This window comes from Lactuca saligna, chromosome 3 (genome assembly GCF_052625555.1).
Source record: "Lactuca saligna cultivar CGN05327 chromosome 3, ASM5262555v1, whole genome shotgun sequence".
NCBI classification, from domain to species: Eukaryota; Viridiplantae; Streptophyta; class Magnoliopsida; order Asterales; family Asteraceae; genus Lactuca; species Lactuca saligna.
Genome location: NC_136419.1, coordinates 21549473 through 21568516, shown reverse-complemented (window position 1 = coordinate 21568516; position 19044 = coordinate 21549473). Strand labels below are relative to the sequence as shown.

At 38.9% G+C, this 19044-nt stretch overlaps 1 protein-coding gene and 2 long non-coding RNA genes across 6 annotated transcripts; all 3 read left to right on the top strand.

The window, feature by feature from the left end:
- Positions 1–528: 528 nt before the first annotated feature.
- On the top strand, positions 529–1703 carry LOC145033454 (uncharacterized). The gene is made up of 3 exons (XR_013677566.1): positions 529–694; positions 898–966; positions 1574–1703. It is a non-coding gene; the product is annotated as an uncharacterized LOC145033454 (long non-coding RNA).
- A 6075-nt stretch (positions 1704–7778) lies between these two features.
- On the top strand, positions 7779–9007 carry LOC145033453 (uncharacterized). Its single transcript, XR_013677565.1, has 3 exons — positions 7779–7923; positions 8127–8195; positions 8803–9007. It is a non-coding gene; the product is annotated as an uncharacterized LOC145033453 (long non-coding RNA).
- A 7439-nt stretch (positions 9008–16446) lies between these two features.
- LOC145034713 (putative protein phosphatase 2C 80) lies at positions 16447–18943 on the top strand. 4 transcript variants are annotated; one of them, XM_078983208.1, is made up of 5 exons: positions 16447–16604; positions 17015–17786; positions 17893–18217; positions 18290–18439; positions 18552–18943. In XM_078983208.1, the coding sequence occupies exons 2-5, from the start codon at positions 17143–17145 to the stop codon at positions 18852–18854; spliced, it is 1422 nt and encodes a 473-aa protein (XP_078839334.1). In that variant the 5' UTR covers positions 16447–16604; positions 17015–17142; the 3' UTR covers positions 18855–18943. The 4 variants fall into 4 exon arrangements, with proteins under 4 accessions (XP_078839334.1, XP_078839336.1, XP_078839335.1 ...); XM_078983210.1 differs by having other exon boundaries at positions 16594–16648; XM_078983209.1 differs by lacking the exon at positions 16447–16604 and adding an exon at positions 16619–16712.
- The last annotated feature ends 101 nt before the right edge of the window (positions 18944–19044 follow it).

The window sequence follows — 19044 nt, the reverse complement described above, 5'->3', positions numbered from 1 at the left end:
GTATGAAGAAGTTATGATTTTTCTAAGATTCGGCTTAGCAGTGCACGGCTTGAAACTCGAATTTTAGTTCGAGCGGTTTTTGGCTTACACAACATAAATGAGAGTTGAAGATCTCATTAATAGGAAATCAACGGTAAAAAGACAGACAAAAACAGAGTCCGTATGTAGAAGTTATTAATTTTACGCAGACGTTTAACAGTATAATCTCCTTGTACTGTTAAATTTAAGATCGGTCGAGAATTAGCTGACGGTGTCAAAATGAAAGTTGTAGATCTTATTATTACCTACGCGTGGATATAAAGAACGTCAAAAACGGAGGTCGTATGTGAAAGTTACGGATTTTAGAAGTCGGAAGTGTGCTGTGCGAAAATGGGTGATGTGGCACAATCTTGGCCATTGCTTTCTCCCCAAGGCTTGCCACCAGATGGTGACATGTGGCACCAAGTTCAGCCACATTTCACCCTATAAATACCACCTCTCCCACCCTCATTTTCTTCACACCTTTCCCATTCTTTCTTCTCTTTACTCTCTCTCTCTCTAGAACCTCTCTCTAGCCCCGAAATCCCCCGAAAAGCCTAGGGAACCTCCCTAGCACGAGGCGGAAGCCCCGGAGTGCTTGAAGGCTCCGAGAAGAATAGCTTTTCGGCTCGGGAACGCTGCTCCAAGCAAAGCCCAGTTTTCTATAAAACCCGCTGTAAGTGAGCTACGCCTACGCTATTTTTAATATAACTTTTATTTAATTATAGTAACGTTATTAGGAACTTATAATAAATACTTGGGCTATTATTATGGGTTATATAAGTATTTTTTTTTGACGCTTATATAATAATAATAATAGCTAGACTATTAATTAGTCTCGACGAATAATAAACTAAACTCTAGTGGTAATAATACTAGGTTTCGTCGAAGAAAAATTCTTTTTAAGAAGCGAAGCGCTGTCTGAGTTCGGAATCACCACCTTTTCCGGTGAGTGCATAGTTACCTTCAACTTACACATAGATATGAAGTATTTTATATAAATTACGTGTTATGTGTGCATATTATCTGAATACTTGCTATCTATGCTAGATGAACGTTGTTATACATGTTTTCAATGATTTAAACTGTATATGTATTTTATATCTACGAAAATGTTGGGGTAAAACATGGGTAGATGTAATAGGTGATGTGTGATAAAATGATGAGAGGCCTCGATGTTGTTGTTGTTGATCCAGTCATCTAGCGGAGTATAGATGACGACCACGGACTCTTCTAGACAGTCCAGTGGAACACTAGCAGGTTCGCAACCTGTAGGTGTTGTGAACGATGTGTTCACCGGTGTACTCCATCCCCCACATGGTTGCCTATTAGGACATTTATTGCTGAGGAATCCCCTTAGCAGTAGTGTTCGTCCCGATGATGATCCTTAGGCTAGGTCCCTTATGATAGGTGTTTAGGGACGTAAAGTGAGGATAACGGGAACGGGTAATCGGGTTATTGTTGATTGATGAAATTAATAAACTTATTGTGGGTTGAAAACCCTATGTGCTCACCAGGCTCCCAAGCCTGACCCACTCAGTTTTATGCATTACAGGTAGTGGCGCATGAGCATAGGTGTGATGTTTTGGACGAGAGATTACGGATATAGGCCTGTAGATATGAAATAATGTAGTAAGGCTTATATTGTACTGTTTATACTTTTGATCTGTACGAACATGACATCCCGAGTCTTTTAATGAAATACATTTCTATGGAAATGCTTTTGATAAATCTTTATCATATTATTGTTTTGGGACAAATTCCGCAACCCTTTTATTAAAAGATAACTCTGATTTTGAAATAAAGTATAAACAAAACCGGTCTTTTCTGGCCGTGATTTTGGGGATGTCACAGTTGGTATCAGAGCATTAGTTTAAGCGAACTAGGAATTTGTAGGATTTCTAGACTTAAACTTAGAATGCTAAGCGACGATTGTGAGGTGTGAGCACTAGCTTATTTTAGGAATTGTGCCTAAAATGCTTTTATGTGCTAAATGTTTTATGCATGATATGCTGTTATTTTGTTCGGGATCTATGGTCTGTTGCCGACCGGATCTGGAACCTTATGTGTTTAGGATTCTAAACGTACGACTACGATATTAGAACTAGCATGTAAGCGTTTCGGAGTGATAAGGACGATTTAAAACGTCTCTCCTAAATAAAGATCTAAATCCACCTTATTCGGTATATAGATCAAGATGGTAAGGACCCGTAGCGGAAACGTAAACGCAAATGGGAACGGACACCAACCCCCCGTGATCGAGCAAATACCAGTTGTGGAAGCCGCCGCCGGACCAATAACGATGGCCGGAGTGCAAGCGATGATCCAGGCAATGTTGGATCGTCAAATGGAGGAAACCAGGCGTTTGCTCCAGCAAAATCGAGAGGAAGCAACTATTCAGCTCGAACAGCCCGAGTTGAACGAAGGGCAGACTGAAGAAGGAAACTACAGTGGGACTATTGGTCAAGCCAACCCACCGATAGTTAGGCAAAACCACCAGGATGGAGGAAATGATGGACGTGGATGCAAATACAAGGATTTCATGGCATCCAAGCCACCGAGTCTATCCGGAAGCCCGACGCCGGTGGAAGTCATGAACTGGATCTCTGAGATGGAGACAATGTTTGAGAGTTGCGAGTGTAGCAATAGGCAGAAGACTGCTCTTGCAGTTCCTCTATTGAAATCTGGAGTACTAAGCTGGTGGAAGCTATTAGCTGATTCAATGCCCAAAGGTGAAGCAAGCAAAATGTCGTGGGAGGATTTTCTGGTACAGTTGAAGATGCAATACTGCTCTGAGCAGGATCTTCTGGAGATCAGCAACGAATTCCAGAATCTGAAGAAGGGAAGAATGAGCGTTACTGAATACGCTGCAAGCTTTACTGAGAAAATGAAGCTTGTTCCTCACCTCGTCCCAACTGAACTCTCCAAGGTTAACAAATTTGCCCTCGGATTACCAGCGGACTTTGGTCCAATGGTCAAGCAAACTACCACTCTAAAAGCTGCCATCTGGGCTGCTAAGAATGTGGAGACCCAGATACGAGAAAAGGGTCTGGAGAGAGCGGAAGTGGGAGAGAAACGGAAATTTGACGGATCCTCGAGGTCCGGTAAGAAAGGTAGATTCTCGAAGTCTAGTTCGAGAGGAGGAGGATCAGAAGCAAAGTGGTGTGACAAGTGCAAGAAGAAGCACTCTGGGAAGTGTGATGGAGGGGTCACTTGTTACAAATGCGGAAAGCCTGGGCATTATGCCAACGAATGCACTCTTAACCAGAAGGCCTGTTATGGGTGTAATGAAGAAGGGCACATTTTGAAGGACTGCCCGAAGAAGAAGGAGGCAAGAAGACCCAACATACCACCAAAGCCGAAGGCGAGAGCCTTCCAGATGACGCTCGAGGCTGCAAAGGAGGCAGCAGACGTCGCTTCAGGTACCTTTCTTGTAAATGGTTTGCCTGCAAATATACTGTTTGATTCCGGAGCCAACTACTCCTTTGTGTCGCATAAATTTAGTGCGAAATTAGCATTACCTGTAGAAAAACTTGATAACGCCCTAATTGTAGAAGTTGCCAGTGGCAAATTCGTACCTGTTAGTAATCGTATTAGGAACATCGTCATTGACCTAAACGGAAACGAATTCCATGAGGAACTATTACCCATAGAGTTAAACGGTTTCGACATCGTTTTGGGTATGGATTGGCTTAGCGCCAACGATGCCGAGATATTATGCCGAAAGAAGATAGTTAGGATAAACCCACCCGGAAAGGAATCATTTATGGTGTACGGGGACAAACGCAGAGTAAATTCTGGAATCATATCCTTGATGAAAGCTAGGAAATGTTTGTCCAAGGGATGTGCATCGTACTTGGCATTCGTAATCGATGCTAAGAAAGAAAAGAAAGAGGTGCAGAATATACCGGTTGTGTGCGATTATCCGGAAGTCTTTCCCGAAGATCTTCCTGGATTACCACCTGATAGGCAAGTAGAATTTCGTATAGACTTATTACCAGGAACAACACCGATAGCAAAGGCACCTTACCGATTAGCACCGACGGAGATGAAGGAGCTCATGATGCAACTTCAGGAGCTGTTGGATAGCGGTTTCATTCGACCTAGTTCATCACCCTGGGGAGCTCCGGTGTTATTCGTGAAGAAGAAGGACGGAAGCATGAGGATGTGCATAGACTACCGAGAGTTGAATAAGGCAACGGTGAAGAACAAGTATCCATTACCGAGGATTGATGATCTATTCGATCAGCTGCAAGGTTCGAGCTACTTCTCAAAGATTGATCTTAGGTCAGGATATCATCAGCTGAAGGTGAGAGAGCAGGATATTGAGAAGACTGCATTCAGAACAAGATATGGACACTACGAGTTCTTGGTTATGTCGTTCGGACTAACCAATGCTCCCGCAGCATTCATGGATTTGATGAATAGGGTTTGTAAACCATTCCTCGATAAATTTGTGATAGTGTTCATCGACGACATTCTCATTTACTCGAAAAGCCAGGAGGAGCATGGCAAGCATCTACGAGAAGTGTTGGAGGTGTTAAAGAAGGAGAAGCTTTTTGCAAAGTTCTCCAAATGCGACTTTTGGATACGGGAAGTCCAATTCTTGGGTCATGTTGTTAACCAAGAAGGAATAATGGTTGACCCTGCCAAGATCGAAGCTGTAATGAAGTGGGAACGTCCGAAGAATCCCACGGAGATTCGAAGCTTTCTAGGATTAGCCGGATATTACCGACGATTTATCCAAGGCTTTTCTTTGATAGCTGCTCCATTAACAGCTTTGACCCATAAAGGAGCTACGTATACATGGAGTGAGAAACATGATGAGGCGTTCGAGAAGCTAAAGAAGAAGTTATGTGAAGCGCCGATACTTTCTCTACCCGATGGAGTCGAAGATTTCGCAGTTTATAGTGATGCATCTGGAGTCGGGTTAGGTTGTGTTCTGACCCAAAGAGAAAAGGTGATAGCATACGCATCTCGACAATTGAAAGAGCACGAAAAGAACTACCCCACTCATGATCTGGAGTTGGCAGCGGTAGTATTCGCCTTAAAGATATGGAGGCATTACCTCTACGGCACGAAGTGCAAGCTCTTCACTGATCATAAGAGTCTCCAGTATCTCTTTAATCAGAAGGAGTTGAACATGAAGCAACGACGCTGGCTAGAACTTCTCAAGGACTACGACTGTGAGATACTTTACCACCCAGGTAAAGCAAATATTGTTGCTGATGCTCTCAGTCGGAAAGTCAATCTTGAAAGAAGAAGGCCAAGAGCGTTAAGAATTGAAGTCGTCTCGACGATTGTGGAAAGTATCAGGAAAGCTCAAGAAGAAGCCTTAGAAAAGAATGACCGAAAGGAAGAACGTTTGGGAAAAACATTAGTGTTCGGTACGAACAGTCGAGGACTGAAGGTATTCCAAGATCGAATTTGGGTACCTAAGACGGGAGGAATAAGAGATCTTCTAATGGAAGAAGCACACAAGACCATGTACTCGATTCATCCCGGTAGCACTAAAATGTATAGGGACCTAAAACCCTACTACTGGTGGCCGACGATGAAGCTCGATGTTGCGAAGTATGTGGCTGAGTGCGTAACATGTGCGAGGGTTAAGGCACAACATCAAAAACCGTATGGGAGTTTAGAACCCTTACCTGTACCCATGGGTAAATGGGAAGACATCACCATGGATTTTGTGACTAAACTGCCCAGAACGAAGAATGGTCACGACATGATTTGGGTAGTCGTGGATCGTTTCACCAAGAGTGCACACTTCATAGCCGCCAACGAGAAGTGGTCTATGGATAAGCTCGCAAATGCTTACGTGAAGGAAATTGTAAGACTTCACGGTGTCCCTCTTACGATTGTGTCAGATCGTGATAGTCGTTTCACGTCAAGGTTTTGGAGGAGTCTACAAGAGGAGTTGGGTACAAAGTTGTGTTTGAGTACTGCTTACCATCCGCAAACTGATGGTCAGAGTGAAAGAACGATTCAGACGTTGGAAGATATGCTGAGAGCATGTACCCTCGAATTCCAAGGGAATTGGGACGAACACTTACCTCTAGTAGAATTTTCCTACAACAATAGTTTTCACTCGAGCATCAAGATGGCTCCTTATCAAGCCTTGTATGGGCAGAAGTGTCGTACGCCGTCTTGTTGGCTTGAAGCCGGAGAGAAGCAGTTTATGGGCCCCGAGATAGTCCATGAGACTGCTGAGAAATTGAAGGTGATTAGGGAAAGAATGTTAGCAGCTCAGGATCGTCAGAAGAGCTATGCCGACAAGAAAAGACGACCGATAACCTTCGAAGTTGGGGATTCCGTTTTACTTAAAGTCTCACCGTGGAAGGGACTTATACGATTTGGGAAACGAGGAAAGTTGAGTCCAAGGTTTATTGGACCATTCAAAGTTCTTCAGAGAATTGGGAACCAAGCTTACAAGCTGGAATTGCCCGAAGAACTCAATGGTATTCATAACACCTTCCATGTGTGTTATTTGAGGAAATTCATGGGAGATGTTCCCGACATAATTCCAATCTCGGAATTAAGGATGGATGAGAATAAAAGGCTGATCGAAGAGCCTGAGGCAATTATTGACCGTAAGACTAAGAAGTTACGACGCAAGATGGTCGACTTGGTGCTAGTCCAATGGAAACATTCGAATGGGCCGAATCTCACTTGGGAAACAGAGGATGACATGATGAGTCGCTATCCACATCTGTTTGCTGATGCATGATTCCGGGACGGAATCATCCTAAGGGGGTGAGAATTGTAACGCCCGGGTTTTCAGGGCTAAGCATTTTTGTCAATATAATAGTCTAGGTCAACTATTGTAACTCTTTTTGAAGTAATAAATATGAAATATTTGAGTATTATGTGAATTATGTGTGTTTATGTGTTTATTATTTAATTATAAATGTATAATTAATAAAGAATAAAAATGAGCGTCAAAATTAAAGTGTGAGATAATCCCGATATCTCTACATAAAGTTGTAGAATATGTCCCAAGGTTTCCGTGCATATAAAGAATGCCGAAATCCGAGCTATAAAGAAGAAGTTATGGCCCGCCGAAGTTTTACGACAAAACCGGCACGACACCGGGAGACGTAAATAGTGAATTTACGATAGAAGACTTTTTAGCCTTAGCAATCTAAAAAAAAGTCGTAGAATATGTTAAACTAAGAACATCGATAAAAAGAACGTCCAAATCTGACTTCGTATGAAGAAGTTATGATTTTTCTAAGATTCGGCTTAGCAGTGCACGGCTTGAAACTCGAATTTTAGTTCGAGCGGTTTTTGGCTTACACAACATAAATGAGAGTTGAAGATCTCATTAATAGGAAATCAACGGTAAAAAGACAGACAAAAACAGAGTCCGTATGTAGAAGTTATTAATTTTACGCAGACGTTTAACAGTATAATCTCCTTGTACTGTTAAATTTAAGATCGGTCGAGAATTAGCTGACGGTGTCAAAATGAAAGTTGTAGATCTTATTATTACCTACGCGTGGATATAAAGAACGTCAAAAACGGAGGTCGTATGTGAAAGTTACGGATTTTAGAAGTCGGAAGTGTGCTGTGCGAAAATGGGTGATGTGGCACAATCTTGGCCATTGCTTTCTCCCCAAGGCTTGCCACCAGATGGTGACATGTGGCACCAAGTTCAGCCACATTTCACCCTATAAATACCACCTCTCCCACCCTCATTTTCTTCACACCTTTCCCATTCTTTCTTCTCTTTACTCTCTCTCTCTCTAGAACCTCTCTCTAGCCCCGAAATCCCCCGAAAAGCCTAGGGAACCTCCCTAGCACGAGGCGGAAGCCCCGGAGTGCTTGAAGGCTCCGAGAAGAATAGCTTTTCGGCTCGGGAACGCTGCTCCAAGCAAAGCCCAGTTTTCTATAAAACCCGCTGTAAGTGAGCTACGCCTACGCTATTTTTAATATAACTTTTATTTAATTATAGTAACGTTATTAGGAACTTATAATAAATACTTGGGCTATTATTATGGGTTATATAAGTATTTTTTTTTGACGCTTATATAATAATAATAATAGCTAGACTATTAATTAGTCTCGACGAATAATAAACTAAACTCTAGTGGTAATAATACTAGGTTTCGTCGAAGAAAAATTCTTTTTAAGAAGCGAAGCGCTGTCTGAGTTCGGAATCACCACCTTTTCCGGTGAGTGCATAGTTACCTTCAACTTACACATAGATATGAAGTATTTTATATAAATTACGTGTTATGTGTGCATATTATCTGAATACTTGCTATCTATGCTAGATGAACGTTGTTATACATGTTTTCAATGATTTAAACTGTATATGTATTTTATATCTACGAAAATGTTGGGGTAAAACATGGGTAGATGTAATAGGTGATGTGTGATAAAATGATGAGAGGCCTCGATGTTGTTGTTGTTGATCCAGTCATCTAGCGGAGTATAGATGACGACCACGGACTCTTCTAGACAGTCCAGTGGAACACTAGCAGGTTCGCAACCTGTAGGTGTTGTGAACGATGTGTTCACCGGTGTACTCCATCCCCCACATGGTTGCCTATTAGGACATTTATTGCTGAGGAATCCCCTTAGCAGTAGTGTTCGTCCCGATGATGATCCTTAGGCTAGGTCCCTTATGATAGGTGTTTAGGGACGTAAAGTGAGGATAACGGGAACGGGTAATCGGGTTATTGTTGATTGATGAAATTAATAAACTTATTGTGGGTTGAAAACCCTATGTGCTCACCAGGCTCCCAAGCCTGACCCACTCAGTTTTATGCATTACAGGTAGTGGCGCATGAGCATAGGTGTGATGTTTTGGACGAGAGATTACGGATATAGGCCTGTAGATATGAAATAATGTAGTAAGGCTTATATTGTACTGTTTATACTTTTGATCTGTACGAACATGACATCCCGAGTCTTTTAATGAAATACATTTCTATGGAAATGCTTTTGATAAATCTTTATCATATTATTGTTTTGGGACAAATTCCGCAACCCTTTTATTAAAAGATAACTCTGATTTTGAAATAAAGTATAAACAAAACCGGTCTTTTCTGGCCGTGATTTTGGGGATGTCACATTATACACCTAATCCAAAAATACATACATACATACATACATACATACATACATACATGCATACATACATACATGTCTTAAACAAAACAATGCATTTTTTAATTAATGTATGTGATATGCATGTTTCAATTCCAATTATATTAATGCTATGACTTTTGTAACCTCTGATGTTAGATGATCATCTTTAAGAATTAAGATACTTGTCCCAGCTCAACAATTACAATTTGACTAGTCCAATCCTAATGCAGTTAACTAACATCATATCTTTGCAAGATATGTAAGTATTCTTACTTGCCACATGTCATTTAATTGCTTTCAAGACCAAATGCAGGAAATAACAATATACTTTGCTATTTCTTGCATTTAAGCTTCTTTTACTAGAAATAAGTTGAAGTAAGTTGCTAGTTCATGCATTTAGGCCCTTTTTAGTTAAAATACAAGAAATAGTAGCATACTTAATTGATTTGACTTGAAAAAAATCATAATTTATTGTTTTCATTATATAAGTCATTTTATGTCCCCAAGTGCAGGAAACTTGTAGAAAATGAATCAACATTGGTTGAGTTGATGCATATTCAAGTGTAGTTGCAAGGCTTAAAGCTGCCATGGAGACTATCAAAGGAGAAATTACTCATGAGTTCCTTTTAATGTTGTGTTTTGTATTTATATAATAAATATTCCCACATGCAATGGAAAAAGTCTTGGTTGGAGCTATAACGAGAGAAATGGCATTAGAAGAGTTTTGCACTAGACAAAATACTAAAACTATGCAACTTAATTGTATGACAATGTACTATGAGATTATATAGTTAGGGAAAGACCCTTAATATCAATGTATTACATTTATTTAGCATTAGAATGATTATTTATATTTGAAATATTAATATTATATATTGTGAAATGGATTGTTTTTTGTATGATATGTTATTTTATATTATGATACATTAATTGTCATATTATTTGAAAATTAGTAAATTGATAAAAAGAATATTTTTTTAAAAATCCTTAAAATTATGACACGCAAAAATGTGTGTCGTCTTCCTTTATGACAAGGGCTTCCTTGACACGCAATGTGTGTCGTAAATGCGCAACGACGCGCAAATGTGTGTCGTCTTCCTTTATGACAGGGCCTTCCTTAACACGTATTTGTGTGTCAACTATACCTTTTATGACACGCAATGCATGTTATTAAAGGTTATTTTTCCAGTAGTGACTATGTCTTCCAAAGACATGCTTGATGAACCCGCTTGTTGAGGTAGTTGTTGTGGCTGCCTTGGCTAGAAATTCCGAGGTTGAAATGGTGGTCTTTATTGATTTGGTTGAAATTGTGGTCTTTGTTAGTAACCCCCATTTTGATTTCCTCCCTACCATTGGTTGTAAATCCACCCTTGATTGCCTCGGGGCTGATCAAAATTTCTTTGATTTTTCCCAAGGAAACCTCCTAAAGCATTTGCTTATTCATAATCTTCTTCTTATAATTGAGGACACATATTGGTTGGGTGTCCCACTTGAGTGCAAATACCACAAGGACGGGGTGTGGATTGCACATCTTTGTCCTTAGCAAGCATCATTACCACATTAGTCAACTTAGATAGTTGACCTTCAATTTAAGGAGTATACACCTATTTTACACCTTAGGGTGTATCCGTATACCAATCTTTATCTTGACTCATATGTTTTGAATCATCCACCATGTTTTTTATGAGATCCCGAATCTCGGTATGGGTCTTATTGGTCAAGGATCCCCCACTTGAAGCATTAAGAAGTATTCTTTCCCAAGGAGTCATGCCTTCAATGAAGTATTGGAGGATTTTATACTCACTAATACCATGCTTTGGACAACGAGCACAAATCTTTTTGAACCTCTCCCAATATATATGAAAGGATTCTCTGTTGTGTTGTTTGATCCCAATTATCTCTCTTCTTAGAGTTGAGGCTTTCATTTTTGGGAAGTATTTGTCTAAGAAGAGGCGTGCAAGATCTACCCATGTGTTGACCGTCCCCGGTGGGAGATCATAAAGTCAGTCTTTAGCTCCGTCTTGCACTACAAAGGAGAATGCCCTAAGCTTGATTTGATCCTCCATGACATTATGTGGTTTCATGCCAACACATACAACATGGAATTCAGTGAGGAACTTGTGGGGATCTTCGTTTTCAAGGTCTCTAAAGGTTGGGAGTAAGTGGATGAGTTCGGATTTTAGTTCCAGGTTTGTGGCTGTCGGATAAGCGATGCAAAGAGGTTGTTAAGTAACCTCTTGCCTCGCCCATTGGCGAAGGGTTTGCTCGGGTGGGTTTTGTTGACCATGATTTTTGTTGTTGTTGCCTCCATTTCCTCCTTGGTCTCCCATGGTAGAAGTGCGAATTAAGGTTTCTGTGGGTGTTGAGTTTGGGATGTTATGAGTAGGTGAAGAGGGAGGAGTGGTATTTCTAGATGAGGATGGATGAGATGGGAGTGTGAGGGTTTCTGTTTCAGTTTATGACATACTTGAGAGGGGTGTATCCTCCCAAATGTTGATGACCGGAGGGGTAGATGATGAAGAAGTCTTGGAACCCGGTTGCCTCTTACGAAGCTTGGCTTGCTTCCATAACCCCTTTGTAGTCTTCTCTATCTCCGTGTCAATTGGTAATAATATACCTGTACAAAAAGATCTAGACATAAAAAATTAGTAACACCGTGTCCCTTGAAACGGTGCCAATTTGTTAGGTGTGTCAAGCCCAACAAATAAATGGGTACAAAATGACTCCAAAAAAACTGCTACTTTGCACCTAAAAATGCAATACAAGGTAAGCAAAGTTGATCAACAGATACACGGAACAAATGCTTATACCTTTTTGCATAAGGTACAAAAATGGACATGGAAATAGGGGGTTTATATGCAATGATTTAAACAAGAGAATAAAGAAATAAGTAAATGATCCATTAAATGAAACAAATTCAGGATATGTGAGGACTCCAACTCTATGGAAGACAATTTAGCAATACGATTCCAACGATGATATGATGTCTAATCAATTGTACCTAATTTGGTACTTGAAAGTGTTAACAAGCTCTAACACTTACCATTTACCAAGTTGTCAAATCTAAAACAAGCTTTTTGAAAATAACCTAACCTTATTTTTTAAGTCTAAACAAGCTCTTAGATAGAAATCAAAAGGTTGCTATAAGATTTATGTGAATGTTCCCAACAACAACCAATACTCCTCATAAGCTCGGGAGCATAAGAGTATGTTAATCAAATTTACACTAAATTCATTCAATGGAAATTAGTTTAGTACTTGTTACTTAGTCCAATTTACAAAACAATTACGGATTTTGCAATTAGATAACTTGAATGATCTAACCCTAATTTAATGGCCAATAAGAATCACAATTAGAGTCAAACATTCAATTGAAACAAAATTAAATTCACCAGATAGAAATTGGAAGCAAACATCAAATCACATTATTGAAAAAACAACTAAACAGTCAAGACATGAAGTTGGAGAAACTAGTGTTCTAGCCACACATGAATAGAACAAGATCACAAATCTAGAAAATGGAATTAAAGTGCTTACAAAATGAAATCAAATGTTTCCAAGTGTTAATTAACTCCAAAAATCTCTAGAAAATCATTTTCTCTGCTCCAAAAGTCGATAGATCGAAATATGAAATCAGTTGCCTCTTTTTAGGAAAGATGAAAAACTATCACTAAACCCACATCCATGTTTACACGGCCCGTGTAAATTTACACTGACGCTTACACGGCCCGTGGAAATGCAATAAGTAGATTGCTCAAAATGTTTGAGCCTTCAAAGTGTGTTGCTGAAATGTGCTCGATTACATGGCCTGTGTAAACTCATGGTTATAATTTACACTTCCGTGAAGTCCTTGGATGGCTGCATTCCTCAAATTTTCCATATCCTCCTCCCCGATGCTCCCAAAGTCGTGAAATCTTGTCCGCGTCTTCTAGTCACCTCCCTAAGCGAGATCCCACCTCCAAGAGTCAATGAAATATCATAAAAGTGTGTGAGTGAAATAATATCATGTAATATCCCATAAAACATATAAAATGTATAAGCTTAAGCCTAAATGCAATGCAATGAAATGAAATGAAAGTGCAAAATGGGTGCATAAAATGAACCTAACATACCTCCTGGAACATAAGGATTGAAGTAAAAGCAGCCCTCAACAGCAACAAGTCTCATCACAAGCTTGAATCACCCTTTCTTTCTTCAAAGAACCTTGAAAGGCCAAGAATACACACTTTTTTTCCAAGAACACACATAAACACACACACACACACTCTCTCTCTAGGATTTCTCTCAAATGGATGGAGGCTGGAATTGAGAGCATACCCTAACCATAATGTTGTTTGAATATGGCACGAGACCCGAAATTAGGTTTCTTATTCGGTCGCCGCCACATTGTGGTGATTGAAAACACGCGTTCCTTTATAGAGTGCTACCACGTCGTGGTAAGCTTCATCACCACATCGTGGCAGCCATAAAAACTCTCAAAGTTAGAAAGGATGGGTCTCGAGAGCAATACCTAGAAATAGATATTACATATATGGACGATGGTGAGCTCAAAATGATGCTAACGTCATTGTTTTGTGGCAAATAATTGGTTATAGATGACTTTAATCCTTAGTTTTATGGAGCTTAATAACGTTTATTCCTATTCATAACTTGAACCTAGAAATTTCTACATTTTTAGTGAAATCGTAAAAAAGTTGAAGTAAAAAAAAATTAGGACTTTTTCATAAACTTGGCCAAAATAATATGACTTTTCTGAAGGTAACCGAGTAAATTATAGTTACCGGTAAAAAAAGGTTTATTAATTTTTTTTTTATCTGGTAATCGGGACTTTTTTGTTAACAAAATAAATTTTGGGATTTTCTCATAAACTAGACCAAAATGTAGAGATTTTTCTAGAGGTTTCCCTAAGAGTATCTATTTAATATCAATCAAAATTTCGATAAAAACCAGTTGTGAAATTCGTTTTATACACTCACATTTCTCTCATCGATGGTTATTGCGAGACCGATTTTAATCTATGAAGCATAACCAAAACTATTAAGTTACTCTCGTAATATATAACAAAATGTATACATTAAAACCTTTAATATTGTTACTTGTCTTAGAATGTGAACAAAAACCTCGAACCAACAAAAAAACAATTAAGTTTTTTGAATGGCTTCTTTATATTTGTTTTCGCTATGACTTTTGCCAAACCACATATACACAAATAAAAATTACAACTTCTAGTTTTTGCCCACCAACTAGTTTGTCAAAGATAAGGTTGTTAAAATCACGATCGTGATTGTAGGATCGTATGAACCTATGATCCCACCTAGGTAAAAATCAAACCGTGTATTTGTTATTGATTATCTCAAAGATACGATACATATGAACCTACTATATATAGGTTAGATAAATACAATTAGGTACCCTCTAATTTAAGTAAAATACAATGCAACACATAAACTTAGTCTAACATTCCCCCGCAAGCTAAGGGCGGGGAACGACTTGTAGCTTGGATCGTAAAAAGAGAAATCTTTGAGAAGACAACGTTTTGGTAAAAACATCAGCGATCTGATCAGTAGTAGAAATGAACTGAACACATAATTGACCAGAAGCCACACGTTCACGAACAAAGTGAAAATCCACTTCAACATGTTTGGTGCGAGCATGAAAAACCGGATTAGCAGCTAGATAGGTAGCACCAAGATTGTCACACCAAAGTTTAGGACGTTGAACAGAAACTCCCAATTCATTGAGAAGAGCTTTCAACCAGACTAATTCAGCCACCGTATCTGCAAGGGCTTTGTACTCCAACTCAATTGAAGATCTTGAGACAGTACGCTGTTTTCGGGCAGTCCATGAGATCAAGTTCGATCCCAAATATATAGCAAATCCTCTCGTGGAACGTCGATCATCAGGGCATCCTGCCCAGTCTGAATCCGAGAAGGCATGTAAAGAATCAAATGCAGAGTGTTACCAATGAACATCCGTAAAGGCTTGGAGAGAGGAACCCGAATCATGCCTAATGACACACAAATCTGATGTTTTTCAAACTTTCACCAACTTTGTCAAGATGGTAGAACGACAATTCAATACCAAACTCAAAAGTGTTCAAACCGATTGGGGAGGGGAATTTCGCAATCTATCTTCCTTTTTCTCACCACTTGGAATTATTCATCGTCGCTCATGCCCTCATACTAGTGAGCAAAATGGTTTTGTTGAGCGACGTCATCGTCACGTGGTTGAAATTGGCCTTACTCTCCTTGCTCATGCCAATCTTCCCCAATGATTTTGGCAGTTTGCTTTTGAGACAACCGTGTATCTTATCAATCGCTTACCATCTCGAACCTCATCCAATAGATCACCTTACCAACATGTCTTCAGTCGAAAACCTGACTACACCTTTCTTCGGGTTTTTGGATGTGAATGTTTTCCACATCTTCGTCCGTACAATAGATACAAAATGGATTTCCGCTCTGATACCAAATCAAACCGTGTATTTGTTATTGATTATCTCAAAGATATGATACATATGAACCTAATATATATAGGTTAGATAAATACAATTAGGTACCCTCTAATTTAAGTAAAATACAATGCAACACATAAACTTAGTCTAACAGTAAATCGATTCCGATCTTACGTGGATTGTTTTTCTGTAGGATCGTATGATCGATCGTAAGATCATAGAATCATTAATATTTTTTTTCAAATAAAAAAATCTAATGTTATTCTTGGACTAACTTTGTAGAATATCAATTTTGAATTGTTTATCATTAAATGATGTATTTATTGTTAACTGAATGGCTAACTCATTGATGAATATTTATTTTTTATGTTTTAAAATGTTTTTCGTAGGATCTTATGATCCGATTTAATCTTACGATAACAATCTCGCAAAACAGAAAACACCTATATATAAGATTATGATCTTAACACCATTGGAAGATATCCTATGTGGCTATGTAGCCTTAAAAGTAGCCGCTACTTGATGGTTGTTCATATAGGTAAATGATAATTTGTCTCGTTATTATCGGGAAAAAAAATGGAAAAACGATAGGAAAAAAATCAATCTAAAAAACCAGACCAGGCCACCTCAAAGCCGGTTTTTATGGAAGTCCAGCCTTGGCCCGTTGACTGTCCTAGATGCAGGCCGGGCTTTTAGTTAGAAAATAAAAAAATCTGGACCAGAACATGAACGTGGACCGGGTGAGTAAGTCCTATTTGAACCGGTCTGGGGCGTTGGCGAGTTTTACCCGGATCTACTTGATTCCTAGAGAATGGGTAAGTAGATGAACAAACCAAGAAAACAGAAGTTTCATATAGAAGACGATATAATAGCGGATATTCCCCTCTTTTTATTAGGGTTTCTTTTTTTCTTTTTTTTTTTTTCACTTGGATTTGTTCGATTTTTGTTTGGTCTACGCCTTTCAAGTTTCCATTTTCATTGGATAAGGTTCTCCTTGTCTCTCCATCTCTATCCATACATTACCTGTGAACAGGTAGATGCTAATCTATCGCCTAATTTTATAGCTTTTATGTTGCCGTAATGCTCTTACATTTAATGTATTACTTGTTAAATATGCTTATGTTTCTTCATATCTAATCTGGTAGGGGAAAACAAATTGCTGCACTTCGATTCATGATGTAGAATCTAGTAGTATTTTTCAAAATCAGAAGAACTTTGTTGTTAATTGAACACGACATTCTTTTCTTTTCTTATTGGTTCAATTTTAAAGTCAAAAGATAACCTTTCTCTTTTTCAAACTCATTTCCTCGACCCTGGAAGTATCCAACAGAAGATTAAAAGTTCTGATTTCAGTCAGAATGTAAATGTCGCCAAAAGTCACCAAATTGAATAATTTTCTTTTGCCTTTGGAGGGTTCTCATATGTGAATTGTAAAATCTGCAGGAATTTGCACTCTGGGGACAGAATACAGAGTACATCAAAATCAGGGACTTATAAATGCTTTTAGCTGTATATGATGATTTCATCCCACAACGGATATAGCAACTGGTTCTGTGTCAGCGAGTAGAATTATGCCAACCGGTTCTCTTTCTAAGTTGAATATTCCTCTTGGTTTTGGGCTTCGAAAAGGCATTAGATTGCATAGTAAAAACCAGGTCCAACCAAGTATTCGTTCATCTTTAAAACCAGAAAAAGCCCTCATCCCAAACTCAGATCAAAAGTTTGAGAATTTGAGGAAAGATTGTCAAGTTGCAGGTTTTATCAAGTTACATTCTTGTATCTCTGTATCCAGGTTTAACAGTAGTCAGGTTTTTGGGTACACTAAAAACCCATATTTTCCAAAAACCATGGCTACCTCTGGTTCTGTAACTGCTTCAGGGGATCTGATCGTGGATAATATCATTTCAAGTTGCGGCAATGTGTCAAATTTTGCCCAACCTTCTGGTCACTTTTTTGAAAGAAATACCCGGAGCTTTCATACAGCTAGCATGGGTATGAAAAATAGAGAACCAAGCAAAAGCCATGGAGTTCATGGGTATTTTATATATGGTGTTACTCACATAACAAGCAACATTAATACACCTGGTGGTCGATTGCAAAGAAGATGCAACACCTCCTCTTCAACATGTTATTCAGATGGTGGAGTTTCAGATGAGGTACTGAAAGAATCATCACACGATGAAACAATCACAAGTCTTGCTATTGAAGCCAATGGGTATGCACTATGTACTATGTATTATATACTTCACTTAATCTTATATATTTCTGAATATCTTGATAAATAAAACATATTTATAGCATTTATATTTTTTGGTATCTAGGAAGGGAATGCATGTTAGAACTCTGAAACTATTATCTGGATCTTCATACCTGCCACATCCTGATAAAGAAGCAACAGGTGGAGAAGATGCTCATTTCATTTGTGTTGAAGAGCAAGTAATTGGTGTAGCAGATGGAGTTGGAGGGTGGGCAGATGTTGGAATAAATGCTGGATTATATTCCCGTTCTCTCATGTCTAATTCTGTGAGAGCAATACAGGATGAACCCAAGGAAGCCATTGACCCTGCTAGAGTGTTGACTAAAGCTCATTCAGCCACAAAAGCACAGGGGTCCTCTACAGCATGCATCATAGCCCTCAGAGACGAGGTTTGTAACATGTTTCATTTTAATGATGTTTGAGGAAATATGATAAAATGGGGAAATAAAATCTTATTGCAGGGTCTTCATGCGATTAACCTAGGGGATAGTGGATTTGTTGTGATCAGAGATGGATGCACAGTCTTTCACACCCCTGTACAACAGCACGACTTCAATTTTACTTTTCAGCTTGCGAATGACAATGAAGGTGATCAGCCAAGTTCTGGTCAAGTAAGTTCACCTCACCATTTGGAAATAAGTTGGATGGAGGATTTGAACCAATCCAAAACCCTAAAAATGTTTTTTTTTTTTTTTTTTTTTTGATGAACAAACAAACAAACAGGTATTCAAGATTCCAGTGGCAGTGGGTGATGTAATTGTTGCGGGAACGGATGGGTTGTTTGATAATTTATATAACAATGAAGTAACGGCTCTTGTGGTTCAAGGGGTTAGATCAAGGCTAAGTCCCGAAGCAATGGCTAAAAATATAGCGGATTTGGCACGTGTTAAGGCTTTAGACAGGAAACGGCAATCTCCATTTTCTACTGCAGCTCAGGAAGCAGGATTTCGTTATCATGGTGGTAAACTTGATGATATTACTGTTGTTGTCTCATTTGTTACTGCTTCAACCTCAAGTGAGGATTGAGTTTTTTACTTTTACTCTTTTTGAAATGTTACTACTTGTCATAGGGAGCCAAGCTTAGAGAACTTAATGAGGCATATTGTTTATGTTTATCCTTCTTGGGTTTATTTTGATACTAGTTATCTATTTGTTTCTTTTTCTCCTAAATAGGATCGGAATCAAGGTTATTAAGATTGAGATTCTTATTTTTTTT

Coding starts and splice junctions, on each gene's coding strand:
- LOC145034713 (XM_078983208.1), top strand. CDS start 17,143: ATGCCAACCGGTTCTCTTTCTAAGTTGAATATTCCTCTTGGTTTTGGG. Junction 17,787..17,892: donor CTTGCTATTGAAGCCAATGG/GTATGCACTATG, acceptor TTTGGTATCTAG/GAAGGGAATGCATGTTAGAA. Junction 18,218..18,289: donor TCATAGCCCTCAGAGACGAG/GTTTGTAACATG, acceptor ATCTTATTGCAG/GGTCTTCATGCGATTAACCT.